The 15,106-nt window shown below is 40.4% G+C and overlaps 1 protein-coding gene across 3 annotated transcripts in view; it reads right to left on the bottom strand.

The window, feature by feature from the left end:
* Positions 1-5,334, bottom strand: part of rasgrf1 (Ras protein specific guanine nucleotide releasing factor 1) — a 146,843-nt gene extending 141,509 nt beyond the window's left edge. For 2 of the 3 annotated variants that reach the window (XM_061925232.2, XM_061925233.2), the window contains exon 1: positions 4,729-5,333. In XM_061925232.2, the coding sequence (XP_061781216.1) occupies positions 4,729-5,004 (276 nt within the window). In that variant the 5' untranslated portion in view covers positions 5,005-5,333. Of the gene's footprint in view, positions 1-4,728 lie in introns of all 3 variants that reach the window. The other variant, XM_061925231.2, reaches the window with a different exon arrangement.
* Between the last annotated feature and the right edge of the window lie 9,772 nt (positions 5,335-15,106).

The following is a 15,106-nucleotide window of genomic DNA, read 5'->3' as shown; positions in this document are numbered from 1 at the left end:
TTAGAATATGTTCCCCTAGTGTCCAAATAACTCTAAATTAAGTCTTTTTTACTTAGAATATGTTCCCCGAGTGTCCAAATAACTCTAAATTAAGTCTTTTTTACTTAGAATATGTTCCCCTAGTGTCCAAATAACTCTAAATTAAGTCTTTATTACTTAGAATATGTTCCCCTAGTGTCCAAATAACTCTAAATTAAGTCTTTTTTACTTAGAATATGTTCCCCTAGTGTCCAAGTAACTCTAAATGAAGTCTTTATTACTTAGAATATGTTCCCCTAGTGTCCAAAAAACTCTAAATTAAGTCTTTGTTACTTACAATATGTTCCCCGAGTGTCCAAATAACTCTAAATTAAGTCTTTTTTACTTAGAATATGTTCCCCTAGTGTCCAAATAACTCTAAATTAAGTCTTTTTTACTTAGAATATGTTCCCCTAGTGTCCAAATAACTCTAAATTAAGTCTTTTTTACTTAGAATATGTTCCCCGAGTGTCCAAATAACTCTAAATTAAGTCTTTTTTACTTAGAATATGTTCCCCGAGTGTCCAAATAACTCTAAATTAAGTCTTTTTTGCTTAGAATATGTTCCCCTAGTGTCCAAAAAACTCTAAATTAAGTCTTTTTTACTTAGAATATGTTCCCCTAGTGTCCAAATAACTCTAAATTAAGTCTTTTTTACTTAGAATATGTTCCCCGAGTGTCCAAATAACTCTAAATTAAGTCTTTTTTACTTAGAATATGTTCCCCTAGTGTCCAAAAAACTCTAAATTAAGTCTTTGTTACTTACAATATGTTCCCCGAGTGTCCAAATAACTCTAAATTAAGTCTTTTTTACTTAGAATATGTTCCCCTAGTGTCCAAATAACTCTAAATTAAGTCTTTTTTACTTAGAATATGTTCCCCTAGTGTCCAAATAACTCTAAATTAAGTCTTTTTTACTTAAAATATGTTCCCCGAGTGTCCAAAAAACTCTAAATTAAGTCTTTGTTACTTACAATATGTTCCCCGAGTGTCCAAATAACTCAAAATTAAGTCTTTTTTACTTAGAATATGTTCCCCTAGTGTCCAAATAACTCTAAATTAAGTCTTTATTACTTAGAATATGTTCTCCATACTAAAGTGTTACCAAAAACATATAACTTTGTCTTGAATTTGAAAAAAAAAAACACATTTATTTTTCACTAAAGAAGGGTTGGGTGAATGCGCATATGGAACTGGTGGGGTTCGGTACCTCCAACAAGGTTAAGAACCACTGCTGTAGAACATTTCAAAATGTAAAAAACAAACAATCAAACAATAAACATTTTTTGTTTTTCACTATGTCACAATAAAAACAACAAATTTTGCTATCTTCTTATGGCCATTTCCAGTTAAAAGGTATACCTTATTAATGCATGCAAACTGACTTTAACTGGAAATGTGTCCTCTATGTTGTTTTTGTTAATAGTTTAGTTCTTCAACTATTCCACGATGAAGTTTGCACAACCAAACACAGAAACTCTGCTTCTTTCTACTCCTTTTTGGACATGATGTACCATATTATAACTATATACAGGTAAAAGCCAGTAAATTAGAATATTTTGAAAAACTTGATTTATTTCAGTAATTGCATTCAAAAGGTGTAACTTGTACATTATATTTATTCATTGCACACAGACTGATGCATTCAAATGTTTATTTCATTTAATTTTGATGATTTGAAGTGGCAACAAATGAAAATCCAAAATTCCGTGTGTCACAAAATTAGAATATTACTTAAGGCTAATACAAAAAAGGGATTTTTAGAAATGTTGACCAACTGAAAAGTATGAAAATGAAAAATATGAGCATGTACAATACTCAATACTTGGTTGGAGCTCCTTTTGCCTCAATTACTGCGTTAATGCGGCGTGGCATGGCGTCGATGAGTTTCTGGCACTGCTCAGGTGTTATGAGAGCCCAGGTTGCTCTGATAGTGGCCTTCAACTCTTCTGCGTTTTTGGGTCTGGCATTCTGCATCTTCCTTTTCACAATACCCCACAGATTTTCTATGGGGCTAAGGTCAGGGGAGTTGGCGGGCCAATTTAGAACAGAAATACCATGGTCCGTAAACCAGGCACGGGTAGATTTTGCGCTGTGTGCAGGCGCCAAGTCCTGTTGGAACTTGAAATCTCCATCTCCATAGAGCAGGTCAGCAGCAGGAAGCATGAAGTGCTCTAAAACTTGCTGGTAGACAGCTGCGTTGACCCTGGATCTCAGGAAACAGAGTGGACCGACACCAGCAGATGACATGGCACCCCAAACCATCACCCAACCATGCAAATTTTGCATTTCCTTTGGAAATCGAGGTCCCAGAGTCTGGAGGAAGACAAGAGAGGCACAGGATCCACGTTGCCTGAAGTCTAGTGTAAAGTTTTCACCATCAGTGATGGTTTGGGGTGCCATGTCATCTGCTGGTGTCGGTCCACTCTGTTTCCTGAGATCCAGGGTCAACGCAGCCGTCTACCGGCAAGTTTTAGAGCACTTCATGCTTCCTGCTGCTGACCTGCTCTATGGAGATGGAGATTTCAAGTTCCAACAGGACTTGGCGCCTGCACACAGCGCAAAATCTACCCGTGCCTGGTTTACGGACCATGGTATTTCTGTTCTAAATTGGCCCGCCAACTCCCCTGACCTTAGCCCCATAGAAAATCTGTGGGGTATTGTGAAAAGGAAGATGCAGAATGCCAGACCCAAAAACGCAGAAGAGTTGAAGGCCACTATCAGAGCAACCTGGGCTCTCTTAACACCTGAGCAGTGCCAGAAACTCATCGACTCCATGCCACGCCGCATTAACGCAGTAATTGAAGCAAAAGGAGCTCCAACCAAGTATTGAGTATTGTACATGCTCATATTTTTCATTTTCATACTTTTCAGTTGGCCAACATTTCTAAAAATCCCTTTTTTGTATTAGCCTTAAGTAATATTCTAATTTTGTGACACACGGAATTTTGGATTTTCATTTGTTGCCACTTCAAATCATCAAAATTAAATGAAATAAACATTTGAATGCATCAGTCTGTGTGCAATGAATAAATATAATGTACAAGTTACACCTTTTGAATGCAATTACTGAAATAAATCAAGTTTTTCAAAATATTCTAATTTACTGGCTTTTACCTGTATATGCATGTTCGAAACAAATCACACTGCACGTGTCCTACTTTTATCCGTTTGTTCCCTTGGAAAAAATGAAATGAAAACCCTGTTGCGTTTACTTCCAAACCTATTCTGAGAAGTGCATGTTACTAACTAATGTGACGCAGGTGAGCTCAAGCCATTGGCACATAGACGTGAGTCAACACTTCTGCTCCCTCCCAGTTCAGCCTGCCTTTCCCCCCCACTGCATCATTCTTATATGATGCAAATACGTGTTGCCATGGAAATCTTGAGCTCCCGTGCCCCCCTCGGCCCCATTCGGACAAATATAATGTAGGCATTAAAGTGTAAAACATGAGGATGGAGTGCAGCCTTTTTTGTTTACACTCTTTATTATTCTAATTCGGTATTAATTAACACTGTTGCATTCTGCTACATCAGCACAAAAACATATGTTCTCAGAACGGACTTTTGGATATACTGTATGTGGTTATTCACAAATATAAACCTAAAATGTTGGCTTTTCAATAGAGGAAATATGGCAAACCTTAATAAAAACTCACACATAGCACTTTTTTTTCAATAAATGAGCAAATAATGGCTTATTTTGGCATGCTTTCGGTATAAAACCATTGATGCATTAACACACAAAAGTGAATTTGACAGTATATAATTATTACTTTGGCAAGACTTTAGTATGGGGAACACATATTCACCATTAATTAGTTGCTTATTAACATGCAAGTTAGTAACATATTGGCTCTTAATTAGTCATTATTAAGTACTTATTAATGCCTTATTCTGCATGGCCTTATTATGCAACCAGTAAGCCATTAACTAAGAGTCTTCCATCAATAACCTCAGAATTATTGCTTATTAGTAACCCTAAACCTAAGCCTTATACGGTCCCCTAGTGTCCAAATAACTCTAAATTAAGTCTTTGTTAGTTAGAATAAATGTCCCATACTAAAGTGTTACCATTAATTCTTCCAATGGCTTAAAAAAATATCCTGTATTGTTTTATATAATCTGTGGCTTAAATAAAGTACATTTATGATACTTCAAATTAGCCTATTCATGTCCTTTTACATTACACGTTCTTTAACACGCGGTGGCGCTGTTGAGCCCACAACTTTATCTTTCCAACTTAAAAATATCCCAAAAATCTAAAGTAAAAAAAAACAAAACACACACCTAACAACAACAAAAAAAGAAGTGACCTTAAAAATGACACATTAGACATTTACATTTTGACATGATACAATTAAAAAGTGTATTAGCATTTTTAAAAAGGTCGATGAATCCGTTATTTCGCAGCATGCATGCAAAGAGGAGACTGCAGCTGCAGTGCTATCATTAGGTGTTAATATTGTTACCTCCTCATTAAAGCCATGCGTGGATTACATAACGTGCAAGGCAAGGCAAGCAACCTGCAACCTCCTTCTTTCTTTTTTTGCCCAATTTTCAGATCATTATGCACGGAATAAAGCCACAATAAATCATGCATTTGCAGAAGGAAGCGAGTTTAAAAACACGATGAAACGTGCAACACAGTGTGGTGTGTGTGTGTGTGTGTGTGTGTGCGTGTGTGTGTGTGTGTGTGTGTGCGCGCACCTGCTTCTCCAAACACTCCTTGGCCGACAGCGAGGGTTTGGGCGAAGGAGCCCTGTCGCATATGCATCCCTCCAACAGGTACAATCCAGAGGGCCGGGAGCTGGACTCGTTCTCGAAATAAAAGAGCATGTTTTGCAAGAGCGCAAACCACTTTGTGTGCCATTTGGTGTTGTCCGAGCTCTTCTTGCTCAAGCACCCCCTCCTCGTGCCGTCCTTCTTGGCCAAAAGCCCCAGGTAGGTGACATGGCCATCATTCAACCGGATTCCCTTCTGCATGTTTTGGGGAGGGGGGGGGGTGGTGGGGAGACTTCTGCGAGCGGCTTACACGGTCCTTACATCATTCCTCTCCCCCCCAAAAAAAGAAAGAAAAAAAAAAAGAGAAAAAAAAGATTCCCCGAAAGGCACATTTATAAGGAGCAGCAGCGGCATCCTAAAAAGAAGTGCCTGCAGGTCCGCATCGTCCGCTGGTTGGTGACAAGAGACCCGAGTCGAGGAGGGCTGATGCGTGCGTGTCGAAGACAAGAAGAAGATCTCCAGAAAGCAGCAGGATGGATGCTGAGCGAGGCAGAGCTGGCTCAGGTCACGTGACGCATGCATTGGGGAAGCAGATTTCAGCACCTTGGACAGGGACCACTCCACAATATCCTGCACCCACACTGGAGTCCTCCCCTCCCCTCCCCTCCCCTCCCCTCCCCTCCCCTCCCCTCACCTCCCCCTCACCTGCAACATCCGACAAGACAATTGTCCACTGCTTCTCCTAATCGATAGGACATAGAATCTATGTTATATTTTAGAAATAAAACCAATCAGTGCGTTTACAGTAGAGGCGGAATCTTTGAGTACCTAATAGTGTTGTCCTAATACCAATATTTTGGTACCGGCACCAACATTATTTTGATACTTTTCTAAATAAAGGGGACCACAAAAAATTGCATTATTGGCTTTTTTAAAAAAAAAAAAAATCTTTGGCTACATTAAACATACGTTTATTATTGCAATTAAGTCCTTAAAGGGGAACATTATCATAATTTCAGAAGGGTTAAAACCATTAAAAATCAGTTCCCAGTGGCTTATTTTATTTTTCGAAGTTTTTTTCAAAATTTTACCCATCACGCAATATCCCTAAAAAAAAGCTTCAAAGTGCCTGATTTTAACCATCGTTATATACAGGTAAAAGCCAGTAAATTAGAATATTTTGAAAAACTTGATTTATTTCAGTAATTGCATTCAAAAGGTGTAACTTGTACATTATATTTATTCATTGCACACAGACTGATGCATTCAAATGTTTATTTCATTTAATTTTGATGATTTGAAGTGGCAACAAATGAAAATCCAAAATTCCGTGTGTCACAAAATTAGAATATTACTTAAGGCTAATACAAAAAAGGGATTTTTAGAAATGTTGGCCAACTGAAAAGTATGAAAATGAAAAATATGAGCATGTACAATACTCAATACTTGGTTGGAGCTCCTTTTGCCTCAATTACTGCGTTAATGCGGCGTGGCATGGAGTCGATGAGTTTCTGGCACTGCTCAGGTGTTATGAGAGCCCAGGTTGCTCTGATAGTGGCCTTCAACTCTTCTGCGTTTTTGGGTCTGGCATTCTGCATCTTCCTTTTCACAATACCCCACAGATTTTCTATGGGGCTAAGGTCAGGGGAGTTGGCGGGCCAATTTAGAACAGAAATACCATGGTCCGTAAACCAGGCACGGGTAGATTTTGCGCTGTGTGCAGGCGCCAAGTCCTGTTGGAACTTGAAATCTCCATCTCCATAGAGCAGGTCAGCAGCAGGAAGCATGAAGTGCTCTAAAACTTGCTGGTAGACGGCTGCGTTGACCCTGGATCTCAGGAAACAGAGTGGACCGACACCAGCAGATGACATGGCACCCCAAACCATCACCCAACCATGCACATTTTGCATTTCCTTTGGAAATCGAGGTCCCAGAGTCTGGAGGAAGACAGGAGAGGCACAGGATCCACGTTGCCTGAAGTCTAGTGTAAAGTTTCCACCATCAGTGATGGTTTGGGGTGCCATGTCATCTGCTGGTGTCGGTCCACTCTGTTTCCTGAGATCCAGGGTCAACGCAGCCGTCTACCAGCAAGTTTTAGAGCACTTCATGCTTCCTGCTGCTGACCTGCTCTATGGAGATGGAGATTTCAAGTTCCAACAGGACTTGGCGCCTGCACACAGCTCAAAATCTACCCGTGCCTGGTTTACGGACCATGGTATTTCTGTTCTAAATTGGCCCGCCAACTCCCCTGACCTTAGCCCCATAGAAAATCTGTGGGGTATTGTGAAAAGGAAGATGCAGAATGCCAGACCCAAAAACGCAGAAGAGTTGAAGGCCACTATCAGAGCAACCTGGGCTCTCATAACACCTGGGCAGTGCCAGAAACTCATCGACTCCATGCCACGCCGCATTAACGCAGTAATTGAGGCAAAAGGAGCTCCAACCAAGTATTGAGTATTTTACATGCTCATATTTTTCATTTTCATACTTTTCAGTTGGCCAACATTTCTAAAAATCCCTTTTTTGTATTAGCCTTAAGTAATATTCTAATTTTGTGACACACGGAATTTTGGATTTTCATTTGTTGCCACTTCAAATCATCAAAATTAAATGAAATAAACATTTGAATGCATCAGTCTGTGTGCAATGAATAAATATAATGTACAAGTTACACCTTTTGAATGCAATTACTGAAATAAATCAAGTTTTTCAAAATATTCTAATTTACTGGCTTTTACCTGTACACCCGTCCATTTTCCTGTGACGTCACATAGTGAAGCCAACACAAACAAACATGGCGCATAGAACAGCAAGCTATAGCGACATTAGCTCGGATTCAGACTCGGATTTCAGCGGCTTAAGCGATTCAACAGATTACGCATGTATTGAAACGGATGGTTGAAGTGTGGAGGCAGGTAGCGAAAACGAAATTGAAGAAGAAACTGAAGCTATTGAGCCATATCGGTTTGAACCGTATGCAAGCGAAACCGACGAAAACGACACGACAGCCAGCGACACGGGAGAAAGCGAGGACGAATTCGGCGATCGTCTTCCAACCAACGATTGGTATGTGTTTGTTTGGCATTAAAGGAAACTAACAACTATGAACTAGTTTTACAGCATATGAAATACATTTGGCAACAACATGCACCTTGAGAGTGCAGACAGCCCAATTTCCATCAATTAATATATTCTGTAGACATACCCTCATCCGCGCTCTTTTCCTGAAAGCTGATCTGTCCAGTTTTGGAGTTGATGTCAGCAGGCCAGGGAAGCTAGGGTCGATATTCTTCTCTTGATCATCTTCAGTGGCATAAGGGACGGTGTGAGCCAAGACATCCAGGGGGTTTAGCTCGCTCGTCTGCGGGAAAAAACTGCTGCCATTGCTTGCCAAGCTACCGAGGTCCTTTGTCCCTAAATTGCTCACACACTCCGGCAGATTCAATGGGGGTCTGGCGGCAGATTTCTTTGACTTTATGGTTGGAAATGCATCTGCTTTGAGTGTCGCAGGATATCCACACATTCTTGCCATCTCTGTCGTAGCATAGCTTTCGTGGGTAAAGTGTGCGGAACAAACGTCCAATTTCTTGCCACTTTCGCATCTTTGGGCCACTGGTGCAACTTGAATCCGTCCCTGTTGGTGTTGTTACACCCTCCGACAACACACCGACGAGGCATGATGTCTCCAAGGTACGGAAAACAGTCGAAAAAACGGGAAATAACAGAGCTGATTTGACTCGGTGTTTGAGAAAATGGCGGATTGCTTGTCATCGCTCCGAGAGCGAATAATAGAAAGGCGTTTAATTCGCCAAAATTCACCCATTTAGAGTTCAGAAATCGGTTAAAAAAATATATGGTCTTTTTTCTGCAACATCAAGGTATATATTGACGCTTACATAGGTCTGGTGATAATGTTCCCCTTTAAATACAATAGTGTGAAGTGAAGTGGATTACATTTATATAGCGCTTTTTCTCAAGTGACTCAAAGCACTTTACATTGTGAAACCCAATATCTAAGTTACATTTAAACCAGTGTGGGTGGCACTGGGAGCAGGTGGGTAAAGTGTCTTGCCCAAGGACACAACGGCAGTGACTAGGATGGCGGAAGTGGGGATCGAACCTGCAACCCTCAAGTTGCTGGCACGGCCGCTCTACCAACTGAGCTATACCGCCCAGTAGTGAACATACTAAACAACTTGTCTTTTATTAGTAAGTAAACAAACAACGGCTCCTAATTAGTCTGCTGACATATGCAGTAACATACAAACCCCGTTACCATATGAGTTGGGAAATTGTGTTAGATGTAAATATAAATGGAATACAATGAGTTGCAAATCATTTTCAACCCATATTCAGTTGAATATGCTACAAAGACAACATATTTGATGTTCAAACTGATAAACATTTTTTTTTTTCTGCAAATAATCATTAACTTTAGAATTTGTTGCCAGCAACACGTGACAAAGAAGTTGGGAAAGGTGGCAATAAATACTGATAAAGTTGAGGAATGCTCATCAAACACTTATTTGGAACATCCCACAGGTGAGCAGGCAAATTGGGAACAGGTGGGTGCCATGATTGGGTATAAAAGTAGATTCCATGAAATGCTCAGTCATTCACAAACAAGGATGGGGCGAGGGTCACCACTTTGTCAACAAATGCGTGAGCAAATTGTTGAACAGTTTAAGAAAAACCTTTCTCAACCAGCTATTGCAAGGAATTTAAGGATTTCACCATCTACGGTCCGTAATATCATCAAACGGTTCCGAGAATCTGGAAAAATCACTGCACGTAAGCAGCTAAGCCCGTGACCTTCGATCCCTCAGGCTGTACTGCATCAACAAGCAACATCAGTGTGTAAAGGATATCACCACACGGGCTCAGGAACACTTCAGAATCCCACTGATGCTGGGCCTGAGCTCATCTAAGATGGACTGATACAAAGTGGAAAAGTGTTCTGTGGTCTGACGAGTCCACATTTCAAATTGTTTTTGGAAACTGTGGACGTCGTGTCCTCCGGACCAAAGATGAAAAGAACCATCCGGATTGTTATAGGCGCAAAGTTGAAAAGCCAGCATCTGTGATGGTATGGGGGTGTATTAGTGCCCAAGGCATGGGTAACTTACACATCTGTGAAGGTGCCATTAATGCTGAAAGGTACATACAGGTTTTGGAGCAACATATGTTGCCATCCAAGCAACGTTACCATGGACGCCCCTGCTTATTTCAGCAAGACAATGCCAAGCCACGTGTTACATCAACGTGGCTTCATAGTAAAAGAGTGCGGGTACTAGACTGGCCTGCCTGTAGTCCAGACCTGTCTCCCATTGAAAATGTGTGGCGCATTATGAAGCCTAAATTACCACAACGGAGACCCCCGGACTGTTGAACAACTTAAGCTGTACATCAAGCAAGAATGGGAAAGAATTCCACCTGAGAAGCTTATAAAATGTGTCTCCTCAGTTCCCAAACGTGTACTGAGTGTTGTTAAAAAGAAAGGCCATGTAACACAGTGGTGAACATGCCCTTTCCCAACTACTTTGGCACGTGTTGCAGCCATGAAATTCTAAGTTAATTATTATTTGCAAAAAAAAAAAAATAAAGTTAATAAATTTGAACATCAAATATGTTGTCTTTGTAGTGCATTCAATTGAATATGGGTTGAAAAGGATTTGCAAATCATTGTATTCCGTTTATATTTATATCTATCACAATTTCCCAACTCATATGGAAACAGGATTTGTATTATATCATTTATAATTCTATTATTTTGTCTACATTATAAAGGACAAGCAGTAGAAAGCGGGACCGGTGCGGGACCGGTAAGTTTCAGACACGATATAGGACGATATATACCGTACAACCCTAATGTGGACATATTTTTCATAATACTTTATACATAATATACATACATACATACTATACATAATACTACATAATACATCATGAATGAGAAGGTGTGCCCAAACTTTTGACCTGTACTATGGATGGATATATATATATATATATATATATATATATATACATACAGGTAAAAGCCAGTAAATTAGAATATTTTGAAAAACTTGATTTATTTCAGTAATTGCATTCAAAAGGTGTAACTTGTACATTATATTTATTCATTGCACACAGACTGATGCATTCAAATGTTTATTTCATTTAATTTTGATGATTTGAAGTGGCAACAAATGAAAATCCAAAATTCCGTGTGTCACAAAATTAGAATATTACTTAAGGCTAATACAAAAAAGGGATTTTTAGAAATGTTGGCCAACTGAAAAGTATGAAAATGAAAAATATGAGCATGTACAATACTCAATACTTGGTTGGAGCTCCTTTTGCCTCAATTACTGCGTTAATGCGGCGTGGCATGGAGTCGATGAGTTTCTGGCACTGCTCAGGTGTTATGAGAGCCCAGGTTGCTCTGATAGTGGCCTTCAACTCTTCTGCGTTTTTGGGTCTGGCATTCTGCATCTTCCTTTTCACAAAACCCCACAGATTTTCTATGGGGCTAAGGTCAGGGGAGTTGGCGGGCCAATTTAGAACAGAAATACCATGGTCCGTAAACCAGGCACGGGTAGATTTTGCGCTGTGTGCAGGCGCCAAGTCCTGTTGGAACTTGAAATCTCCATCTCCATAGAGCAGGTCAGCAGCAGAAAGCATGAAGTGCTCTAAAACTTGCTGGTAGACGGCTGCGTTGACCCTGGATCTCAGGAAACAGAGTGGACCGACACCAGCAGATGACATGGCACCCCAAACCATCACTGATGGTGGAAACTTTACACTAGACTTCAGGCAACGTGGATCCTGTGCCTCTCCTGTCTTCCTCCAGACTCTGGGACCTCGATTTCCAAAGGAAATGCAAAATTTGCATGGTTGGGTGATGGTTTGGGGTGCCATGTCATCTGCTGGTGTCGGTCCACTCTGTTTCCTGAGATCCAGGGTCAACGCAGCCGTCTACCAGCAAGTTTTAGAGCACTTCATGCTTCCTGCTGCTGACCTGCTCTATGGAGATGGAGATTTCAAGTTCCAACAGGACTTGGCGCCTGCACACAGCGCAAAATCTACCCGTGCCTGGTTTACGGACCATGGTATTTCTGTTCTAAATTGGCCCGCCAACTCCCCTGACCTTAGCCCCATAGAAAATCTGTGGGGTATTGTGAAAAGGAAGATGCAGAATGCCAGACCCAAAAACGCAGAAGAGTTGAAGGCCACTATCAGAGCAACCTGGGCTCTCATAACACCTGAGCAGTGCCAGAAACTCATCGACTCCATGCCACGCCGCATTAACGCAGTAATTGAGGCAAAAGGAGCTCCAACCAAGTATTGAGTATTGTACATGCTCATATTTTTCATTTTCATACTTTTCAGTTGGCCAACATTTCTAAAAATCCCTTTTTTGTATTAGCCTTAAGTAATATTCTAATTTTGTGACACACGGAATTTTGGATTTTCATTTGTTGCCACTTCAAATCATCAAAATTAAATGAAATAAACATTTGAATGCATCAGTCTGTGTGCAATGAATAAATATAATGTACAAGTTACACCTTTTGAATGCAATTACTGAAATAAATCAAGTTTTTCAAAATATTCTAATTTACTGGCTTTTACCTGTATATATATACATATATATAACCTTTTCTAAATAAAGGTGATCACAAAAAATGGCTTTATTTTAACAAACATTTTTTAGGGTACATTAAACATGACAAGAAGGGGACTATGGGATGTTTGTTTTCCTGAGATGCAAGTAAAGTTGAACTGGACATGGCGTGAAGGTGAGTACATATTTATTTGAACACTATAACTACAAAAAAAGGTGCAAACAAAAGGCGCGCTCAAGACGGAGATAAACTTGGCTAAGAAACAAAAAACTACCACAAAGACAAAACTATGGACAATAAACAAAAACTTACCTGGAACGCAGGGAACTATGGCATACATTTCAAAGGTAGCATGGAGGTACAGAAGCAAACAGAGTTAACAGAGGTAATGTCCCCAGACCGACTGCCTGGCAACTGAAAGCTTAAATAATAGTGACGTGATTACAACAGGTGCGTGAGTCCAAATGAGTCCGGTGCGTGAGTCCAAATGCATGACAGGTGAAACCAATGAGTAGTCATGGAAACAAAAACAATGGAGCGTAAACAGAAACTAAAGAGTCCAAAAACCAAACATAACTAAACAAAACAAAACATGATCCAAAAGACATGACAAAACATATGTTTATTATTGCAAGTTTGTCCTTAAATACAATAGTGAACATACTAGACAACTTAACTTGTCTTTTAGTAGTAAAAAAAGACTCCTAATTTAGTCTGCTGACGTATGCAGTAACATATTGTGCCATTTATCATTCTATTATTCTGTCAAAATTATTAAGGACAAGTGGTAGAAAATGAATTATTATTCTGCTTGTTTATTTGCTGTTAATATCTACTTATTTTCTGTTTTAACATGTTCTATCTACACTTCTGTTAAAATGTAGTAATCACGTATTCTTCGTTGTTTGATACTTTACATTAGTTTTGGATGATACCACAAATTTGGGTATCAATCCGATACCAGGGCAGCACGGTAGTACAGGGGTTAGTCCATGTAAAAGCAGAAATGAATATATATCTATCTCAGATGATATCTTCTAACTGTAACAACCCCAGAGTTCTGTTTAAAACTATTAACACTGTCATTGATGCTCCCAAATCTGCTGGTTTTGATGCTTCTTTTGAATTCTGTGAAAATTGTCTCCATTTTTTCACTGACAAAATTGTGTCAACTAGAGCCAGTCTATCTCAGCCTTCATATGACCCTTCTGTTCCCCTGCATTTCTCTTCTGTTTTCCATCAGTTTGAGCCGGTGTCCTTTTCTTTTTGAAGTGACACAGTTAGTCATATGAAGCCCTCTGGTTCTCCTGCAGATGCCCTCCCACCTCGCCTGTTTAAGGAGGTACTTGCTACTATTGGATCAAGTGTCCTTAACATTATCAATAGTAGCCTCTCTTCTGGAATAGTTCCAGTAGAGTTTAAACATGCAGTGGTACGACCTCTACTTAAAAAACCCAGCCTCGACCCCTCTCTCCTCTCTAACTTCAGACCTATCTCTAATCTTCCATACATTTCCAAAATATTAGAGAAGGTTGTCTACAGTCAGTTGTTGCCCTTCTTAGAGGATAATGGTATCACTGAGCTGTTCCAGTCCGGTTTTAAAGCCCTCCACAGCACAGAGTCAGCGCTTCTAAAAGTTTTTAACTATATCCTCCTGTCCACTGATTCTGGTAAATATGTTGTCCTGGTGCTTTTAGATCTGTCTGCTGCGTTCCACGCCACCTTAATCACTCGTCTTGAGAACTGTGTGGGCATTAAGGGCGCCGCCCTCAACTGGTTCCGGTCGTACCTAACCGACAGGAGTTTTTGTGTAAAAGTAGACAGTTTTATGTCGTCCACAGCTCCTTTACCACATGGGGTCCCCCAGGGCTCAATCCTTGCCCCAATTTTATTTGCGCTTTACCTTCTCCCCCTTGGTTCTATTTTTAGGAAGTACAGTATTGCATTTCATTTTTATGCCGATGATTGCCAGATTTATTTTCCCATGGCACAAAATAACACGGTTCAACGTCTTATTGACTGCCTGCACGACATCAAAGTCTGGCTTTCAGCTAACTTCCTGAGCCTAAATGAAGATAAAACAGAAGTTATGTTGTTCGGTCCAAGTCGCTCTCCCTCCCCCAACGTTGACCTCGGCACTCTGACCCCGTATCTCAGCGACTCTGTCACAAACCTGGGGGTAAAGTTTGACTCAGATTTTAAATTCGAAAAACAAATCAGCAGCGTCGTTCAAAAAAGCTTTTATCAATTACGCCAAATAGCGAAAGTGAAACCGCTTCTATCAAGACATGATCTTGGGAAATTAATCCACGCTTTTATCTCGACTCGTCTTGATTATTGCAATGCCCTGTATGTTGGCATTAGCCAGGCCTCCCTCGCCCGCCTGCAGCTCGTGCAGAACTCTGCTGCTCGTCTGCTAACACAGACCCGCAGACGTGAGCACATCACCCCTATTTTAGCGTCCCTTCACTGGCTCCCTGTGCGTTACCGAATACATTTTAAACTCCTTTTATTTGTTTTTAAATGTCTAAACAACCTCGCGCCAACCTATCTCTCCGACCTCCTTCAGCCTTACTGCCCCACCCGATCCTTAAGATCAGCCGATCAGCTGCTGTTGACGGTCCCTGACACAAGGCTGAAGCTTAGAGGTGACAGAGCTTTCGCCGTTGCTGCTCCCAAGCTCTGGAACGACCTACCCCTGAGTGTTAGACAAGCCTCCTCTCTTCCTGTTTTTAAATCTCTCTTAAAAACATACT

Source organism: Nerophis lumbriciformis, linkage group LG29, assembly GCF_033978685.3.
Source record: "Nerophis lumbriciformis linkage group LG29, RoL_Nlum_v2.1, whole genome shotgun sequence".
NCBI lineage: Eukaryota > Metazoa > Chordata > Actinopteri > Syngnathiformes > Syngnathidae > Nerophis > Nerophis lumbriciformis.
The sequence above is the reverse complement of the archived record's forward strand: the minus strand, read 5'-3'. Positions and strand labels throughout refer to the sequence as shown.